General features: G+C 60.1%; 2 protein-coding genes across 7 annotated transcripts; one reads left to right on the forward strand and one right to left on the reverse strand.

Annotated features, from left to right (window-relative positions):
• Nucleotides 1-752: 752 nt before the first annotated feature.
• On the forward strand, nt 753-5,992 carry MST1 (macrophage stimulating 1). Of its 5 annotated transcripts, none has more exons than XM_068981578.1 (18): nt 753-846; nt 1,718-1,865; nt 1,944-2,056; nt 2,137-2,251; nt 2,333-2,469; nt 2,552-2,672; nt 2,818-2,936; nt 3,113-3,281; nt 3,453-3,583; nt 3,670-3,772; nt 3,913-4,049; nt 4,148-4,175; nt 4,267-4,395; nt 4,543-4,620; nt 4,763-4,909; nt 4,990-5,096; nt 5,195-5,277; nt 5,441-5,992. In XM_068981578.1, exons 1-18 carry the CDS (start codon nt 753-755, stop codon nt 5,600-5,602), a joined length of 2,121 nt encoding a protein of 706 aa, XP_068837679.1. In that variant the 3' UTR covers nt 5,603-5,992. The 5 variants fall into 5 exon arrangements, with proteins under 5 accessions (XP_068837679.1, XP_068837677.1, XP_068837681.1 ...); XM_068981576.1 differs by having other exon boundaries at nt 5,195-5,334; nt 5,441-5,990; XM_068981577.1 differs by having other exon boundaries at nt 771-846; nt 4,148-4,183; nt 4,275-4,395; nt 5,195-5,334; nt 5,441-5,988.
• Nucleotides 5,993-6,127: 135 nt separating this feature from the next.
• On the reverse strand, nt 6,128-14,630 carry APEH (acylaminoacyl-peptide hydrolase). Of its 2 annotated transcripts, XM_068982156.1 has the most exons (22): nt 14,608-14,630; nt 14,400-14,532; nt 13,812-13,938; nt 13,347-13,434; nt 13,171-13,246; nt 12,918-13,081; nt 12,614-12,751; nt 12,427-12,518; nt 12,304-12,344; nt 12,097-12,218; nt 11,588-11,648; nt 10,403-10,500; nt 9,890-9,941; nt 8,931-9,019; nt 8,354-8,492; nt 7,780-7,863; nt 7,612-7,692; nt 7,177-7,265; nt 6,876-7,066; nt 6,665-6,767; nt 6,466-6,572; nt 6,128-6,372 (listed from the first exon to the last, which is right to left on the reverse strand). In XM_068982156.1, exons 1-22 carry the CDS (start codon nt 14,617-14,619, stop codon nt 6,267-6,269), a joined length of 2,193 nt encoding a protein of 730 aa, XP_068838257.1. In that variant the 5' UTR covers nt 14,620-14,630; the 3' UTR covers nt 6,128-6,266. The 2 variants fall into 2 exon arrangements, with proteins under 2 accessions (XP_068838257.1, XP_068838258.1); XM_068982157.1 differs by lacking the exons at nt 13,812-13,938; nt 14,608-14,630 and having other exon boundaries at nt 14,400-14,554.
• Between the last annotated feature and the right edge of the window lie 204 nt (nt 14,631-14,834).

Genomic DNA, 14,834 nt, shown 5'->3' on the forward strand with positions numbered 1-14,834 from the left:
CCCGGAGCCCGCCTCGCCCCCACTGCCCAGCCTCTTTCGCCTCTGTCCCCCACCTGCGCGGGCGCGGGAGGAGCTCCTGGCGCAGCCGTAGCCGTTAACGCTGTGTCCTGAGAGACCTTGGCCGCCTATCTCTCTACTCCTGCCCGTATTTGGAGATCCAGCCCAAAGGTCCGCTAGGACGTCCGAAAGGCTGCTCCTCCCAAGGGTCTCTGCCACCTGTCACCCTCACTTCCATTCAGGCTAGACGCGTGGCCTCGCTCACCTTTCCCAGGGATGGCACCTCTGGCCGGGCGAGGAGAGCTTCCCTGGGCTCTGCTGACAGGGGCGTGGGCAGACCTGCCCCCGTGGGAGCCCATCAGTCATCAAAGCAACAGGGAATTTTCTCCACTTTACAGGGAAAGCTGAAACTCAGGAAAATTTAATATCACCACTTTAAGGCTGGAACTCTGGCCTCCGGCAGCAAGCATATCCACACAGCCCTTCCCTTCAGAGGGGCCTAGACTGTGGGGGCCGCACACCCACACCCTCAAGTGTCCCCAGTGAACCCTTCCAACACTGCCCACTATATTGGGAGGCTTCTTGGGGGTAACTATGCCAGAGTGAGGACCCCTGTACCTCACCTAGGGGGCTTAAGGCCTGGCACCACCCCCATTACTGCCACTGGGTCTCAGGTCAGATCCCAGCAAGCCTAGAGTGGGGGTGTGGAGACAGAGCCACCCAATCCCGTAGGGACAGGTTTCACAACTTCCCGGATGGGGCTGTGGTGGGTCACAGTGCAGCCTCCAGCCAGGAGGATGGGGTGGCTGCCACTCCTGCTGCTTCTGATACGGTTCTCAGGGGCCCCTGGTAAGTGCCCTTCCCCTCCGCCCTGATCCCCATCTGCCTTCAGAAAGGGGTCGGCCCCAGGCCCATCCTGCTATCTGAGCCGGGAACTTACTTTCCTACTGAGCCTGTAGCAGTGAGTGACCTTGGCTTCTTTCACAGAGCTGGGCAGCCAAAGGAACACAAACACATTGCCTGATATTCAGGCCTGCGGTGAAATGTCTGCTGTAGCTTTGAGGCAGTGTTAGGACCACACAGACACATACACACATGCAGGCATTTATCCCTTATGAGCCAGACCTAATCCTCCTACCTAGCATATACCCTTATGCTGGTTAGGTGGCTCAGACAGTAAAGAATTTGTCTGCAATGCAGGAGACCCAGGTTGGGAAGATCCCCTGGAGAAGAAAATGGCAACCCACTCCAGTATTCTTGCTGGGAGAATCCCATGGACAAAGGAGCCTGGCAGGCTACAGTCCATGGGGTTGCAAAGAGTTGGACAGGATGAGCGACCAACACTTTCAGCATTTACCCTTATGCTGGTTAGAACTTGGAGTCAGAATTCTTAGGTTGGGCCTTTGCCTTGTTAATAAGATAGCTCTGAGCCTTCACATCCTCACGTGAGAAACGAGATGGCATAAGCTCCATAGGGCCAGCACCAGCATGCACTGCGCTCAGAGTATACGTTTTACAGCTGAGCCCAGTGCCTTGCCCACTAAACAGGTGCGCTAGTGATTACAGTCACGTCTGAGCCTGCTCCTCCCATCCAGTACAGGGGTCTGACCCTTGAAGGGATCACAGGGTCCACTCCAGAGGCCTTTTATTTTGATCTCCTGAATGAATAAAGTATGCACATGCTGATATACACGTGCTGATTCGCATGCCCACCCTGCAGGGCAGCGCTCGCCCTTGAATGACTTCCAGGTGCTGCGGGGTACGGAGCTGCAACACCTGCTACATTCAGGGGGGCCCAGGCCTTGGCAAGAAGATGTGGCAAATGCTGAGGAGTGTGCAGGCCGCTGTGGGCCCCTCCTGGACTGCAGGTGAGTGCCCACTGGGCCTCGATAAGACTGGAGGGAGAGGAACCTGGGCACTGGTGACCCTGTGCCCCTTCTTCCCAGGGCCTTCCACTACAACTTGAGCAGCCATGGTTGCCAGTTGCTGCCATGGACCCAGCACTCACCTCATACACGCCTGCAGCGTTCCGGGCGCTGTGACCTCTTCCAAAAGAAAAGTGCGTGGCTGCGAAGGGTGGGCTGGGGAGAGGGCTGCTGAGGTCTCCAGCCTTGTTGATTCTGGGTCTTTTGCTCCCAGACTATGTTCGCACCTGCATCGTGGACAGCGGGGTCGAGTACCGGGGCACTGTGGCCATCACCGTGGGTGGCCTACCCTGCCAGCACTGGAGCCAGAGGTTTCCCAATGACCACAAGTGAGACAGGCAGCAGCTTCCCTCTGCCTCTGCCCGCCTGGCGCCTGCCCCTCAGCACTCACTGTATTGCTGCTCGCGCAGGTTCACACCCACACTCCGGAACGGCTTGGAGGAAAACTTCTGCCGCAACCCGGACAGGGACCCGGGAGGTCCCTGGTGCTATACAACCGACCCTGCCGTGCGCTTCCAGAGCTGCGGCATAAAGTCCTGCCGGGAGGGTAAGCGGCTCCGGGTCAAGCCTGGGACGGGAGGCGCGTGCCCACGCCCGTCCACGAACCCATCGGCCCCGTGTGTCTCCAGCCGCCTGCCTTTGGTGCAATGGTGAGGACTACCGCGGCTCAGTGGACAGCACCGAGTCAGGACGCGAATGTCAACGCTGGGACCTGCAGCACCCGCACCCACACCCCTTCGAGCCGAGCAAGTACGCGGGGGCGGGCTCGGCGCGAGAGGAGGGCGGGCAAGGGGAGGGCCGAGGCCTCCAGGGGCGGGGCGATAGAAGGCCCAGTGGATGGGGTCAGACGGGAGTACCAACCAGGCTCTTGTTTACGCCCGGCCACCGCCCCCAGGTTTCTGGACAAAAATCTGGACGACAACTATTGCCGGAATCCGGACGGCTCGGAGCGGCCCTGGTGCTATACCACAGACCCGCAGATGGAGAGAGAGTTCTGCGACCTCCCCCGCTGCGGTACAGCGTGAGGGCGGGGCCTGGGAGGGCACCTGGGATACGTGGGGGCGTGGCCTGGGGCGAGAGGCAGGGCTGGGCGTGACCCCGCGGGGGTTCAGAGACCCTGGGGCTCCGCACCAGCCCGCGACCGGGTCTCAGCTCCGGCTCCGGCCCCGACCGGCCACGGTCCATCCAAGGGTCCGAGGCTCAGCGGAGCCAGGAAGCCACGACGCTCAACTGCTTCCGCGGGAAAGGCGAAGGCTACCGGGGCACAGCCAACACCACCGCCGCGGGCGTGCCCTGCCAGCGTTGGGATGCACAGCTCCCACATCAGCATCGCTTTGCGCCGGAAAAGTATGCGTGCAAGTGAGTTGGCTGGCAGCCGGTGGCAGCTGAGTACTCCTGGGGATGGGACCTGAGGGGGGTGTCCCGGGCGGGGCTTGAAGGAAGGCGAGACCTGGGGAGAAGCTGAAGGCTGGATTGCGGCTCCTGCTGGCGGGCTGGGACCCACCTGGGCTGAGCAGCGTGCCTGCTCAGGGACCTTCGGGAGAACTTCTGTCGAAACCCCGACGGATCGGAGGCGCCCTGGTGCTTCACATCGCGACCTGGCATGCGCATGGCCTTCTGTTACCAGATCCGGCGCTGCACCGACGACGTGCGGCCCGAGGGTAAGGCCGAAGCTGGGGCTGGAGGCATGGAGCCGGAGGGCTGGGGCGAGAACCCGCTGACGGTCGCCCTTGTCCGCCCACCGCAGACTGCTACCATGGCGCGGGGGAACTGTACCGCGGCTCTGTTAGCAAGACCCGAAAGGGCATCCGGTGTCAGAACTGGTCGGCTGAGACGCCACACAAGCCGCAGTAAGCTTGTCCACGCACCTGGCACCTCCCAGACCCAGGCCACAGGCCCCGCCCAGGCCAACGGCTCGGGTGACAAGCCTAGGCATCTCACTGCGAGTGCTTGGGGTTACCCTTTGATCTTGCTCCCCTCTTCGGCCTAGGTTCAAGCACACTTCTGCCCCACACGCGCCCCTGGAGGAAAACTTCTGCCGGAACCCAGATGGGGATAGTCACGGGCCCTGGTGCTACACCACGGACCCGGGTACTCCATTCGACTACTGTGCGCTGCGGCGCTGTGGTGAGCACCATGTCGCGGGGGAACTGTACCGCGCGGCCCCGCCCTCAGCCTCCACTGCCAAAGGCTGGCTCCCTTAATGTTGAATTTGGATCTTTCAGATGATGACCAACAGCCGTCCATCCTGGAGACTGCACGTATGGACTTGGGTCAGGCGTTCCTTGTGGCCCCTTTACACCCCCAGGTCCATCCAGTAGGGGGTCTCATCCAGCACACTCTGTCCCCCAGACCAGGTGCTGTTTGATAAATGTGGCAAGAGAGTGACGCGAGTGGACCCACTGCACTCCAAGCTGCGTGTGGTCGGGGGCCAGCCTGGGAACTCACCCTGGACAGTCAGCTTGCGCAACCGGTGAGGCATGACTGCCTGACTCCCCAAGATGGGCTGAAGCTATATCCGCTCTGCCTGAGCCAGTAGCAGGGTGGGAAACTGCCCCCACCTGGAGATGGCAGGTCCAGCCTGGGTCTCAGGACCATTTCCTAACCCGCATTCCTGCAGGCAGGGCCAGCACTTCTGCGGAGGCTCCCTAGTGAAGGAGCAGTGGGTTCTGACTGCCCGGCAGTGTTTCTCCTCCTGGTGAGCCTCCCTTAGGTTTGGGGACCCAGTCCCAACCCCCTGCCTTCATCTCCCCCTCAGCCACCTTCCCTGGCAAGTCACCAGGTGAGCACTGGGCAGCAGACCCTGAGTCTCAACTCATCTAGCAGAGCTTCTCTCTCAGCCATACATCTCTCGTGGGCTATGAGGTGTGGCTGGGCACCCTGTTCCAGGACCCACAGCCCGGGGAGCCAGACCTGCAGCGCATCCCAATGGCCAAGATGGTCTGCGGGCCCTCTGGTTCCCAGCTTGTTCTGCTCAAGTTGGAGAGGTGTGTGAGAAGTCAAGAGGTTGTAAGGTGGGGTTGGGCCTCGTGGCCTCAGACCCTGAAAGCCCTCATTCTCGCTCAAGACCCGTGATCCTGAACCAGCGTGTGGCCCTGATCTGCCTGCCCCCTGAGCGGTATGTGGTGCCTCCAGGCACCAGGTGTGAGATTGCAGGCTGGGGTGAGACCAAAGGTAAGAGAACAGCACAGAGGCATGGACTTCTCCAGGCCAACAGGCCCCAACTTGGTTCCTGCCTGCAGACCCTCTCCTTCTCACTCCCTTCGCTGTAGGTAAAGGGGACGACACAGTCCTGAACATAGCCCTCCTGAATGTCATCTCCAACCAGGAATGTAATGTCAAGCATCGAGGACGCGTACGGGAGAGTGAGATGTGCACTGCAGGACTGCTGGCCCCTGTGGGAGCCTGTGAGGTCAGTGGCAGGGTCCCTGGCCAGCTGAAAATGTACTGCTTCACCCCCGAGGGGGCTAGTCTCTGCCACGGCCCAGGCCCTCCTCACCAGTTCTTGCACCTACCAGGGTGACTACGGGGGCCCACTTGCCTGCTTTACTCATGACTGCTGGGTTCTGCAGGGAATTATAATCCCCAACCGAGTGTGCGCACGGCCCCGCTGGCCAGCCGTCTTCATGCGTGTCTCTGTGTTTGTGGACTGGATTCACAAGGTCATGAGGCTGGGCTAGTCCCAGCCTCAATCCTGTGTGCCTTGGCAAGCCTGAAGCTTTCTGTCCGACATAAAGCCACCTTTCCTCTTGACATCTGTGCAGGGTGCTTCTTAGCCTCTGCTTCTGGGGAATGAACTGGCAACTCCGTAGCAGGGCCTGCATGACTCAAGGCCAGTGCATCTTAGGCGGGGTGATCTGCCCTAGGACTGCTTTAACCTGTGGGTGCTATGAAGGGCAGGGCCTCACTAGTCCCCTTAATCAATGGCAAGGAGGAGAAAGTGGTATAGAGCAGTTTCTAACACAAGGGGCTGCCGCTGAGGGAGCTCGCCTGGTGGAGTATTCGGCCAGGACAGGTGACAACTGAGCCTCTCAATGTCCCCCTCACACTGCCCCCTCCCTCTCACCCTAGAGGTAGATGCCAACCTGATGGCTACCATACACAGGGGCCTACAGTCTCTGAACCCAAAGGGTGGGGCTGGGGTTAGTGGTGGCTTAGTACAAAGTCCCAGCAGGAACCAGACTCTGTGTCTTCATTTATTATGAGTATGCAGCCCATGTTTCTCGGTTCACCCGTCCATGAAGTCCAGAGACCAGGAAGCCTCTTGCCACTCTGCCAGACCCTGGGGCCCTCCAAGAGCCCAGTGCGGCATATGCCACCCAGCTCATGCCCAGGGGCAGGGCTTCAGTGGCCCAAGTGCGTACACATCCAGATCACAGCATTCATGAAGCTGTCGGATTCCACCTCCACCTCTGAGAGTGAGTGGGTGCTCTTGGGATAGAGCAGGAGCCTGGGGGATTGAGCAGCAGTGTGTGAGGATCGAGGTGCCTTTGCTGCTCACCGGCCTACCAGCTGCGAGGGCTGTCTTGCTGCATACACTCACCGAACAGGCACGTTCCGGGCCTTGAGGGCACGGTAATACTCCATGCCCTGCTTGAAGGGCACACGCCGGTCCTCCTGGCCAAGCATCAGTAACACTGGTGTCTTCACCTAAGTATGCGGGGAGCAGTGGTGAGTAGGGCCCAGGGCCCTGGACAGACTGGGGGTGCACTGGTGGTGGGAAGGCGAGGAGGGCTCCATACCTGAGGGGTGTACTTGATGGGTGACTTGTTCAGCATCTCAGACCACAAGTTGGGGTCTGGCAGGCAATCGCTGCTGTAGAGGTGGCCAGCCTCCACCACACACCTACAAGACACCATGCTAATGCAGGCCCGGGAGCGCTGGGGCCCTTGGGAGCTCCATGAGGATATGGAGGGGAGGGGAGAAGGGCGAGGGGCCTGTGTGCACACCCACCAGTCAGGGATGTCCGTGGAGCCCATCATGGAGGCAATGTTGATCACAGGGTTCCGCACCACACAGGCACCATAGGTCTCGGGATACTGACCAATCAGGTGGCAGGACAGGAAGCCACCATGGGAACCACCCAACAGGGCCACTCGGCCTGCGTCAAAGTGTTCCTCCTGGAGCACCTGCTCAACTGCAAACTACAGGGTGGGGCAGATCATGCTGCAGCCAGCAGCCTGACCAGCTGAATGGAGCCACACCCCTGCTGTCCTATCCTCCCAACCTGTCCAGAAGCCCCAGTCCCTGCTACCTGGACGTCCTTCACATCCTGGCTGCCCACATTGCCAGGGAGGGAGAGGATGCTGTCCTGGCCAAAGCCCGTGGAGCCACGATAGTTCACTGGAAGCCAAGGAGGGACCAGACAGGGTGATCAAGTGACATTCCTGGAGCCCTGGATACCCTTTCCCCTCTATGTGAACTAGGCCTTGGGGCTAGCTGCCTCAGACGCCAGGAGAAGGGGCCAAGAGGTCGGAGATGGCCCAGTGGCCACATGCCCTTTCATGGGAGTTCCAAGTTAGTCCACGGAGCCTGAGGCTGGGCCAGGGCAGTTTCTGATAGTGATTACCAGTTCAGGACTGCAGAGAGGCCTGGAGAAAGGGTAGTACCCACAACACTTGCACCAACCAGGCCCACCCCATGACCACCCCCATGGCCCGACCAGAGCTTCAGGGCCCTGCTCCCTCACCTAGTAGTACTGCAAAGCCCATCTTGCAAAGCATGGCTGGGAGTAGCATCCAGGAAGTGACAAAGGAAGAATGGGGTCCCCCTGCAGATAGGGAACAGACAGAGGGTGAAATAGCCAGCTAAGGAGGGGTGAAGAGGAAGGGCAGGGGATGTTAGGTCAGTTACCTACCGTGGGGCATGACCACCATGGGCACCTGGGTCTTATCTGGAGGGTTGCTGGGCTGGATAAGGATCGCTTCAAAGTCAAGACCAACTGCAGGGGAGAAACAGCAGTCAGCAGACCCAGGGCTACTGCCTGGGGCTCTGCCAGCTAAAGCCTCCACTGTAGCTGCAGGTCTGGGGCTGACCTCTGACACAGGAGGCTGGACAAAGGTAGCCCACACTGTGATGCATAGACCCCAGGGGGCTCATTCATGCTCCTTCTTCCCTGGTTGGGGAGTCCTGTTCTCTGCAGGGACAGCATTCTGGAGGAGGTGTGGTCACAGAGGCCTCGCGTACACCTGGCTTCTTTGGGCTCTGCTATCCCACCACAGATGACGTGGCCCGATGATGCCCAGAGCAGGTGCTTAGATGCCTGGACACTACTCCCCATGATCGTCCACAAGAGGAGTAGAACAGCTCTTAGAGACAATCTCCAAACCCTCCCCTCCAAAATGTGAGACAGGAAAACGGGAAAGGTGACCACCAATGCCGTGTGCTTGGGGAACCGGGAGAAGGTGTCCCTCTGCCCCTGCCCAGCTCACCATACTGCGCATGCTCTTGCTCTGGGGGTGGCTGTAGTACCCGGATGCTCCAGGAGATGTCAGGAATGGACTCCGCCTCCTCCAGGGACACCCACACCACCTCCTGCTCCATCCCCGCAGGAGGCAGGAACCCGACTTTCTGCCAAGGGAAAAGAGTGGGTCACAGGTGGCCTGGCTGCCTCCCAGCCTTCCTACCACTGTGAGCATGGACAGCCCTCGCTCTACTGGGCTGTCTGCCCACCTCCAGAGGGCACGGCATGGACTCCTGTCGTAAGCTGGTATATACACAGACACTCACCCAACCACACACAGGTACCCCTCCCTCCTCAGCCTCTAGGCTATTTTACGCCAGAGGACTGAGCACTTTCCCAGGCACCCTGTTCTGTACGGAGCAAACTTCAGCTCAGGCATTCCTCCCCATGCTGCCAGATCTCATGGACTATCCTGAGCTGAGTCGACATCCTGGCTGCTCATGAACTGACCAGCCACAGTCAAGACCTGGGTCAGTTCCCTGACCTGGGAACTCTGCCTGCACAGAATCCCTGCCTCCTGGTCCCTCCCTGCCACCAACACTCACCAGGCACGGGGGAAGGTTGGGCGTGGAGAACTGGGCCACCATGAGGTCCCGGTCAATTGTGAGCAGCTTCCAGCTTCCACCTGACCCGCCTGGAGAAGGCAGAGGCCACCACTCCTTCCACACCCCCCGCCTCTAAATGCAGAGCCAGAACTGCCAGACTGGCGACTTTAAAGCCAGGTGCCCCTTCCTCCCTGAACAGCAAAGGGATGCCCACAGAGAGATGTCACAGCCAATGACAGGCAACTGCACACAGCTCCGGGAGAGCCTCCTCCTCAGCCCACCCATCCAGCGGCTATGCCCTGTGACTGCCAGATCTGGTGACACACCAGACCCCATGGTACATCCACCCACCCTTTGATGACTGTAGTCTGCAAGGTGGCAGCTGGGCCCAGGAGAATGGGGGCGGGGGTGAGGTGCTGATTCTAGGCAGTGGGGTCCAAGGAGAGTAAAATTCCTAAGCCGGGAACTGTACGATGAAACAGTTTGGGAACAACACTTTGGTAGCTTTGTGGAGGGGTGAGTACAGCCTGGGAAGGTGGAGGACTCAAAAAACATTTTAGGGGCAGGATCATCAGGCCTGGGTAAAAGGAAGATGAAGGAGCCAACCCAGGGCCTCTCCTGGGCACTGGAGAAGCAGAGGTGCCTCTGCCTGAGGTTTGAAGAGTGGGGAGGATGATTCTGGCCAATCCTGGCCAGAGAGACTTGTGTGGGTTTGAGGAGCCAGGTGGGGGCTGTGCTGAGCAGTGCCAGGACACGGGGGGCGGGGAGGGCAGGCAGAGGCGGGGAGGCAGTCTGTTGGCTGGCTGAGGGTCCTGCAGAGGCAGGGTCTTCAAAGCTGTCAGTAGAGGCTGCGGGACAGTCAGTAGTGCAGAGTGGACGCAAGCGCTGCTGCAGCCCCGTGTGCTTGAGTTCCGGTCCCTCCCCTGGCCTGGCTGGCCCCTCTCCCTGGCCCTGCTCACCAGCCGTCAGAGGGGTCACAGTGCCCGTCTGGGTGTCCACGGCAAACAGGTCCTGAAGCAGAGGGGAGGCCATGTTTGGCACCACATCCTAGGGCCTTTTGGGTCCTGCCCCCACCTCCTCTCTACATTCCTGGGGACCCTGGGCCCAGCCCAGATCTGTGAGTGACTACGGCGACAGCTACTCAGAACAGTAGGTGTGGCCTGGGGACCTGGGTTCAAATCCCAGTTTCATCACAACGTGGTGAGTGACCCTGGGCAGGAGAGGGAATGCCTCTGAGCTCCTTCCAGCTACCCTGAGGACCCAATGATATCACACCCCAAAGGAGTCTGGCATACTATGGTGTCCCTGCTCAACCCTGGGGAGAAACCACTGTCCCACCTCCACCAACTCCCCATATGGTGGTGTTCAGGGGTCCACCCCCATGGCAGCCCCTGTGTCCCCCAGATGTCCCAGGCCTGCCGCTCCTGGGGATTGGTCAAGGGCTGCCTCTCAATACAGTCGGGGCCCCTTACCTGCCGGCTGCGCTGAGCTGTGTCAAAAACCACTCTCTGGCTGTCAGCTGACCAGCATCCCAGAGGCAGCAGGCTGCAGTAGATCCCAGAGAAGCTCTCTGCAAAGGCAGAGAGCTGGGGGCCACGTCCAAGAGTGGAGGGGTGGGGAGTGGGGGGCAGCAAGACTATAAGGAAGGCTGGGTTGCTGGGGAATTCACCTGGGGCCCCACACATGGGTACCTGAGGTGATGAGGAGCTGCCTGAAGTGTGGGCTGAAGGGCAGAGGCCTCTGAGGGCCCAGGAGACGGGGAACTTAAGAGCTCCTGAGAGAAACAGTAGGCACTGGCATTCCTGTGAGCTGCTCTTATTGGGCCCCTGGTAGGAGCAGATGCTGTAACCAAGGTAACACCTGTCTGTCCATTACCATACTTAGCTGACTGCCTGGCCCAGGGGCCTAAATAAATCCTACCCTCTAGTATCATCACTCATTTAACCCTCACTACAGTCCCGCAAAGAGCAGGGACAACCCCTTCCCCCTCACATAAAGGAATGGAAGCTCAGAGGGTCAGGATACTGCCCAGGAACACCCAGCCAGTAGGGGGCAGAGCCAGAATTCGTACCAGCTGCATCCCTGTAGCCCAAAGAGAGGAAGAGGAGAGCATCCCTTGTCCGTGTCCTGGAACGGACCAGGTGGCCCGAGAAGGCAGGAGACTCAGCCCTCACATCCTTGGGATAGCCTGGGATCCCAAGCGGAGCTCTGAGCGCCTGAGACTGTAACTGGAGCTTATCAGCCAAGAGCCACCCTCCCGGAGACCCTGCTGCCTCAAGAGCCTGGACTGGACGAATGCTGGGGTGGGGGTTCACCCTTGGGGGTAGGACCTGCCAACCTAGTGTACTTTCCAAGAGCCCGTGAAGGAGCAGGGGCTTTAATCAGTCACTGGAAGGACAAGAAAGGTCTATGGGCTGCAGCCTGAATGAAACCGTCTCAGCTCTGGTCCAAGTGACTTCCTTCTGTCAGAACCATGCCCGATGGTGATGGGCCCACCCGCTGTGGCAGCTGAACCTGGGGTGGTCCAGCAGAAGGGGAGACTTCAGAAGGAACTCAGGATGGAAGAGCTGAGGAGGGTGGCCCCGAGCAAGGGGAACAGATGGCTAGAGAACAGAGCTGCAGGCTCCGCAGCAGCCGCCCCACCACACACCCCTTACCTCCCAGTTGCCGAGGCACGACATCCACTACCACCACCGTGACCCTGGTATACCAGTCATACTGCAAGACAACAGGGCGGTTAGGCCCACCAGGGGACTGGCAGTGCCCTCAGGGCAGGGAGGCGAGGACCTGAGAGGAGCCTGATGTATCTCCTTTCTAGTGACTTGGACCAGAGGTCTGGAGAGGCCTCTGACTTTCAGGAGGGGCCCAGAGCCCACTACCTCCCAGCCCCTTGCAGAGCCCAGGCACGTGCAGATGAGAAGCATTCCTGCAGACAGAGAATGCTCTCCAAGTGGTGAGTCTTGACTGTACAGAGCGTCTCAGGACAGCACTCTCAGCCTCTAGGCCCTGCCTGGAGAGAAGGCCAGGTGGAGCTCACACCATCGCTGCACCCAGGACATGAGGTCCACTAAAGGCCTCGTGGGGAGTCAAAACTGACTCTTCAGCTCTCATCCACCATCCCTTCCTCCTGTTGACCTTCCCCCTCCCCTCCCTCCCCCCAGCTCACCAGGCACAACTGGCCACACTGCTGATGGGGGACCAGAGATGGGAACTGCAGGTAAACGATGCGACACTGGTCCGGGCTCAGCCGGGGAGAAGTGACAGCCAGAGAGTCAGCCGAGAGGAGCTCTGGACCAGACAGAAACGTGAGGATCGTGCAGGCTGCCAGGGCCCAGTGTGTGTCAGTAAAGCACGGGCAGGTGCTAGCACGTACCGCAGTTCCCCCCAGTGAGGTCCACGTAGTACAGGGCTGACCTGGAACCACCAGAGAGACACTCAGCTTCAAGCCCAGTCTGAGCTGCAAGGCACCCTGCCCCCCACCTTCCACTGGCCTCACCTCCGATTGGTGCAGAAGCGGATGCCCAACCGGAAGGGCTCATGCCACCAGCCTGCGAACACCACACCTGTGTCTCCAGGGGCCCAGAAGGCCTGTAAACAAGACCACAGGGCAGGTGTGAACACGGGCAGTCACTGAGGCAGGGGCCCCAGACTCCAGGAGTGATGCAGGCCAAGTCAGCACTAACCTGGCCAGGGGACACACTCTCAGGGACCCCCTCAAGCACAGAGATGTTGCCACTCTCGATATCCAGCACACAGAGTACAGGAGTGCCTTTGGAAACCATGTTTTCTCCCCAGTCTTCGTAAAATAAAAACTGGTCCCCCTGAGAACACAAGACACTCAATGCCCAGCCTGTCTTGTGGGAGCCTGCCCTGCCCCCTGGAAGCCAGTGCCTCCCTGGTTCTGGTAGGCACAGTGTGGGCAGAGAGCCCACTGAGCTCGACGGCTGCCTGGAGGAGCCTTCACCAACTGGCCACGGCCGTGAGCACCTTAACGGCCTGGTCTGGCTTCTTCGGCCTGGCCATCTCATCATCGCTGCCACTGATGTCCAAGGCTTTGGTCTGAAAGAAGGACTCAGCCTTGGGGCGCTTCTTCTCTGCCACGTATAGTAAGTGTGTCTCCGAGTGCGACCAGGACAGGCAGCCAAAACAGTCTAGGTGTAAGGAAGGCCGATCAGGGGGAGCCCAGGGTTACGGCTGCCCCTCCTGGCCACCCTGCCTGCTCACCAGCCGGCTGCCTCACCATCCTCGTAAACCGGCCCATGTTTCTCCAGCGCTGACAGGTTGAAGCTCTTGAGCTTCCGGTTCTTCTCCCAGACCTGAGGACATCTGGTAATCAGGCTGCCTGTCCTCCAACAGGAGCCTCATCGGTGGGACAGAACCCCCAGCTGCCCACCACCTGGTCCTGTGCAGACTCACCTCCAAAAACTGCTTCTCCTCCCCAGTGTTTCCAGCCTTGCGCAGCACGGCTTTCATGGTGCCTGAAGGAGATTCTCTGCTTAGCAGCCTGAGGACGATACGGGATAGCGGGTCAGGATGACCTCCCACCCAGTGACAGCCCATCCAGTCCCCTTACTGGTCAATCTCTTAGACAAGATTCTTGAGGCTCCAGCCCACATCCACCCTTGCAGCCCTTCTAGTCCTTTCACAGAAGCTGCCTGCCTCCGCTTCCTGGGACAGGGCCTCTAGTTCCATCCCAAGTTTGGAGCAGGCCTCCAGCGCTTACGACCATGTCACTAGAGGCTGCCTGAACTCCCAAGGAGCAGGAACCTGACTCCAGGCTTCCCTTCTGGGTCAGACCCACACCAAGGCCCATGGGAGGCATTCAGAAAAGGCTTGTAGATGGCTAGGGCCTTGCGCACAAGCTTCCTCCCTCAAACTTACTCCCCCCGGGTCTCCACACTGTTGCCCGCAGGCCCTGCAAACACCACTGAGTCCCCATCATGGAACACCAGGTACTGGCGGCAGAATCGGATGTTCTCCATGCGTTCCAGGTCCCTCTGGGTCCATTCTGCGAGGAGAGGCGTGAGACTGCTCAACTTGACCAGTCCTGGCATGGGCTCCCCTCCCCAGCACCCCCTCCCTCAATCTGTCTCCAGATATTCTGGGGGCAGGATGAGTAACACCCGAACCCAGCTCAGGTCTAGGGCTCCAGAGCCTAAGCTGACAACATCTCAGGAGAGAAACCATTACTGCTCCTAGCATCCACCCTGGAACCTTGAGGGTGCGTGTGGGATAGGACGATGGGGGTAGCTCTTACAAGGCCCACGCTCTGCACTCATGGGCACCAGCTCATAATACTCTAGGGAGCCCCACCCCAACCCCATACACCTGTGTGCACGGGGCTCTTGGGGAGGCACCCTTTCACACCCACTTTTCAAGAACGGCCTTCTTCCACACACCCGTGTACACCGTCAGACAGCGACCCCTCCACGTCCCCCTCCTCTCCCCGAATCCCCTCCAAACACACACCAGTGTGCACCGTCCTGTAGCGACCCCCGTACTGCGTGGTGACCTCTGGGCCCAGGCAGGCGGCGCTCAGCGCGGGCTGGCGGCTAAGGCCCCGGTACAGCGCCGCCGCCTCTTCGGGCTCGCTCAGCAGCACCTGCGCAGGGGACACAGCAGGGTCAGGCCCGGCCCGGGCTTCAAAGACCACGGGAACCGCGGGCCGATCCCTCACCTGCCGCTCCATGGTGGCTCTGGGCCGCCAAGGCGAGGCGGGGCCTGCGGGCGCCCGGAAGTGAGGCTCCGGGGGCGGAGCCCGGAGAGGCCCAGCCCGCCTCCGCCACGGGCTGGCAGTGAAGTGAGAGGGGCGGGATTTTCGACGAATGGGCGAGGACGGTTAGCCAGGGGGGCGGGACCTCGATGGTTGGTAAAGAGGAAGGGCCTGTAAGGAACAAGTAGGGG

This window comes from Capricornis sumatraensis, chromosome 10 (genome assembly GCF_032405125.1).
Source record: "Capricornis sumatraensis isolate serow.1 chromosome 10, serow.2, whole genome shotgun sequence".
In the NCBI taxonomy this organism is placed as follows: Eukaryota; Metazoa; Chordata; class Mammalia; order Artiodactyla; family Bovidae; genus Capricornis; species Capricornis sumatraensis.

Coding starts and splice junctions, on each gene's coding strand:
- APEH (XM_068982156.1), bottom strand. Junction 10,501..11,587: donor CGTGCCTCGGCAACTGGGAG/GTAAGGGGTGTG, acceptor CTGCCTTTGCAG/AGAGCTTCTCTGGGATCTAC. Junction 7,693..7,779: donor CATGGTGGTCATGCCCCACG/GTAGGTAACTGA, acceptor CCCTATCTGCAG/GGGGACCCCATTCTTCCTTT.
- MST1 (XM_068981576.1), top strand. CDS start 753: ATGGGGCTGTGGTGGGTCACAGTGCAGCCTCCAGCCAGGAGGATGGGG. Junction 2,937..3,112: donor CTGCGACCTCCCCCGCTGCG/GTACAGCGTGAG, acceptor GGTCCATCCAAG/GGTCCGAGGCTCAGCGGAGC. Junction 3,773..3,912: donor GAGACGCCACACAAGCCGCA/GTAAGCTTGTCC, acceptor TCTTCGGCCTAG/GTTCAAGCACACTTCTGCCC.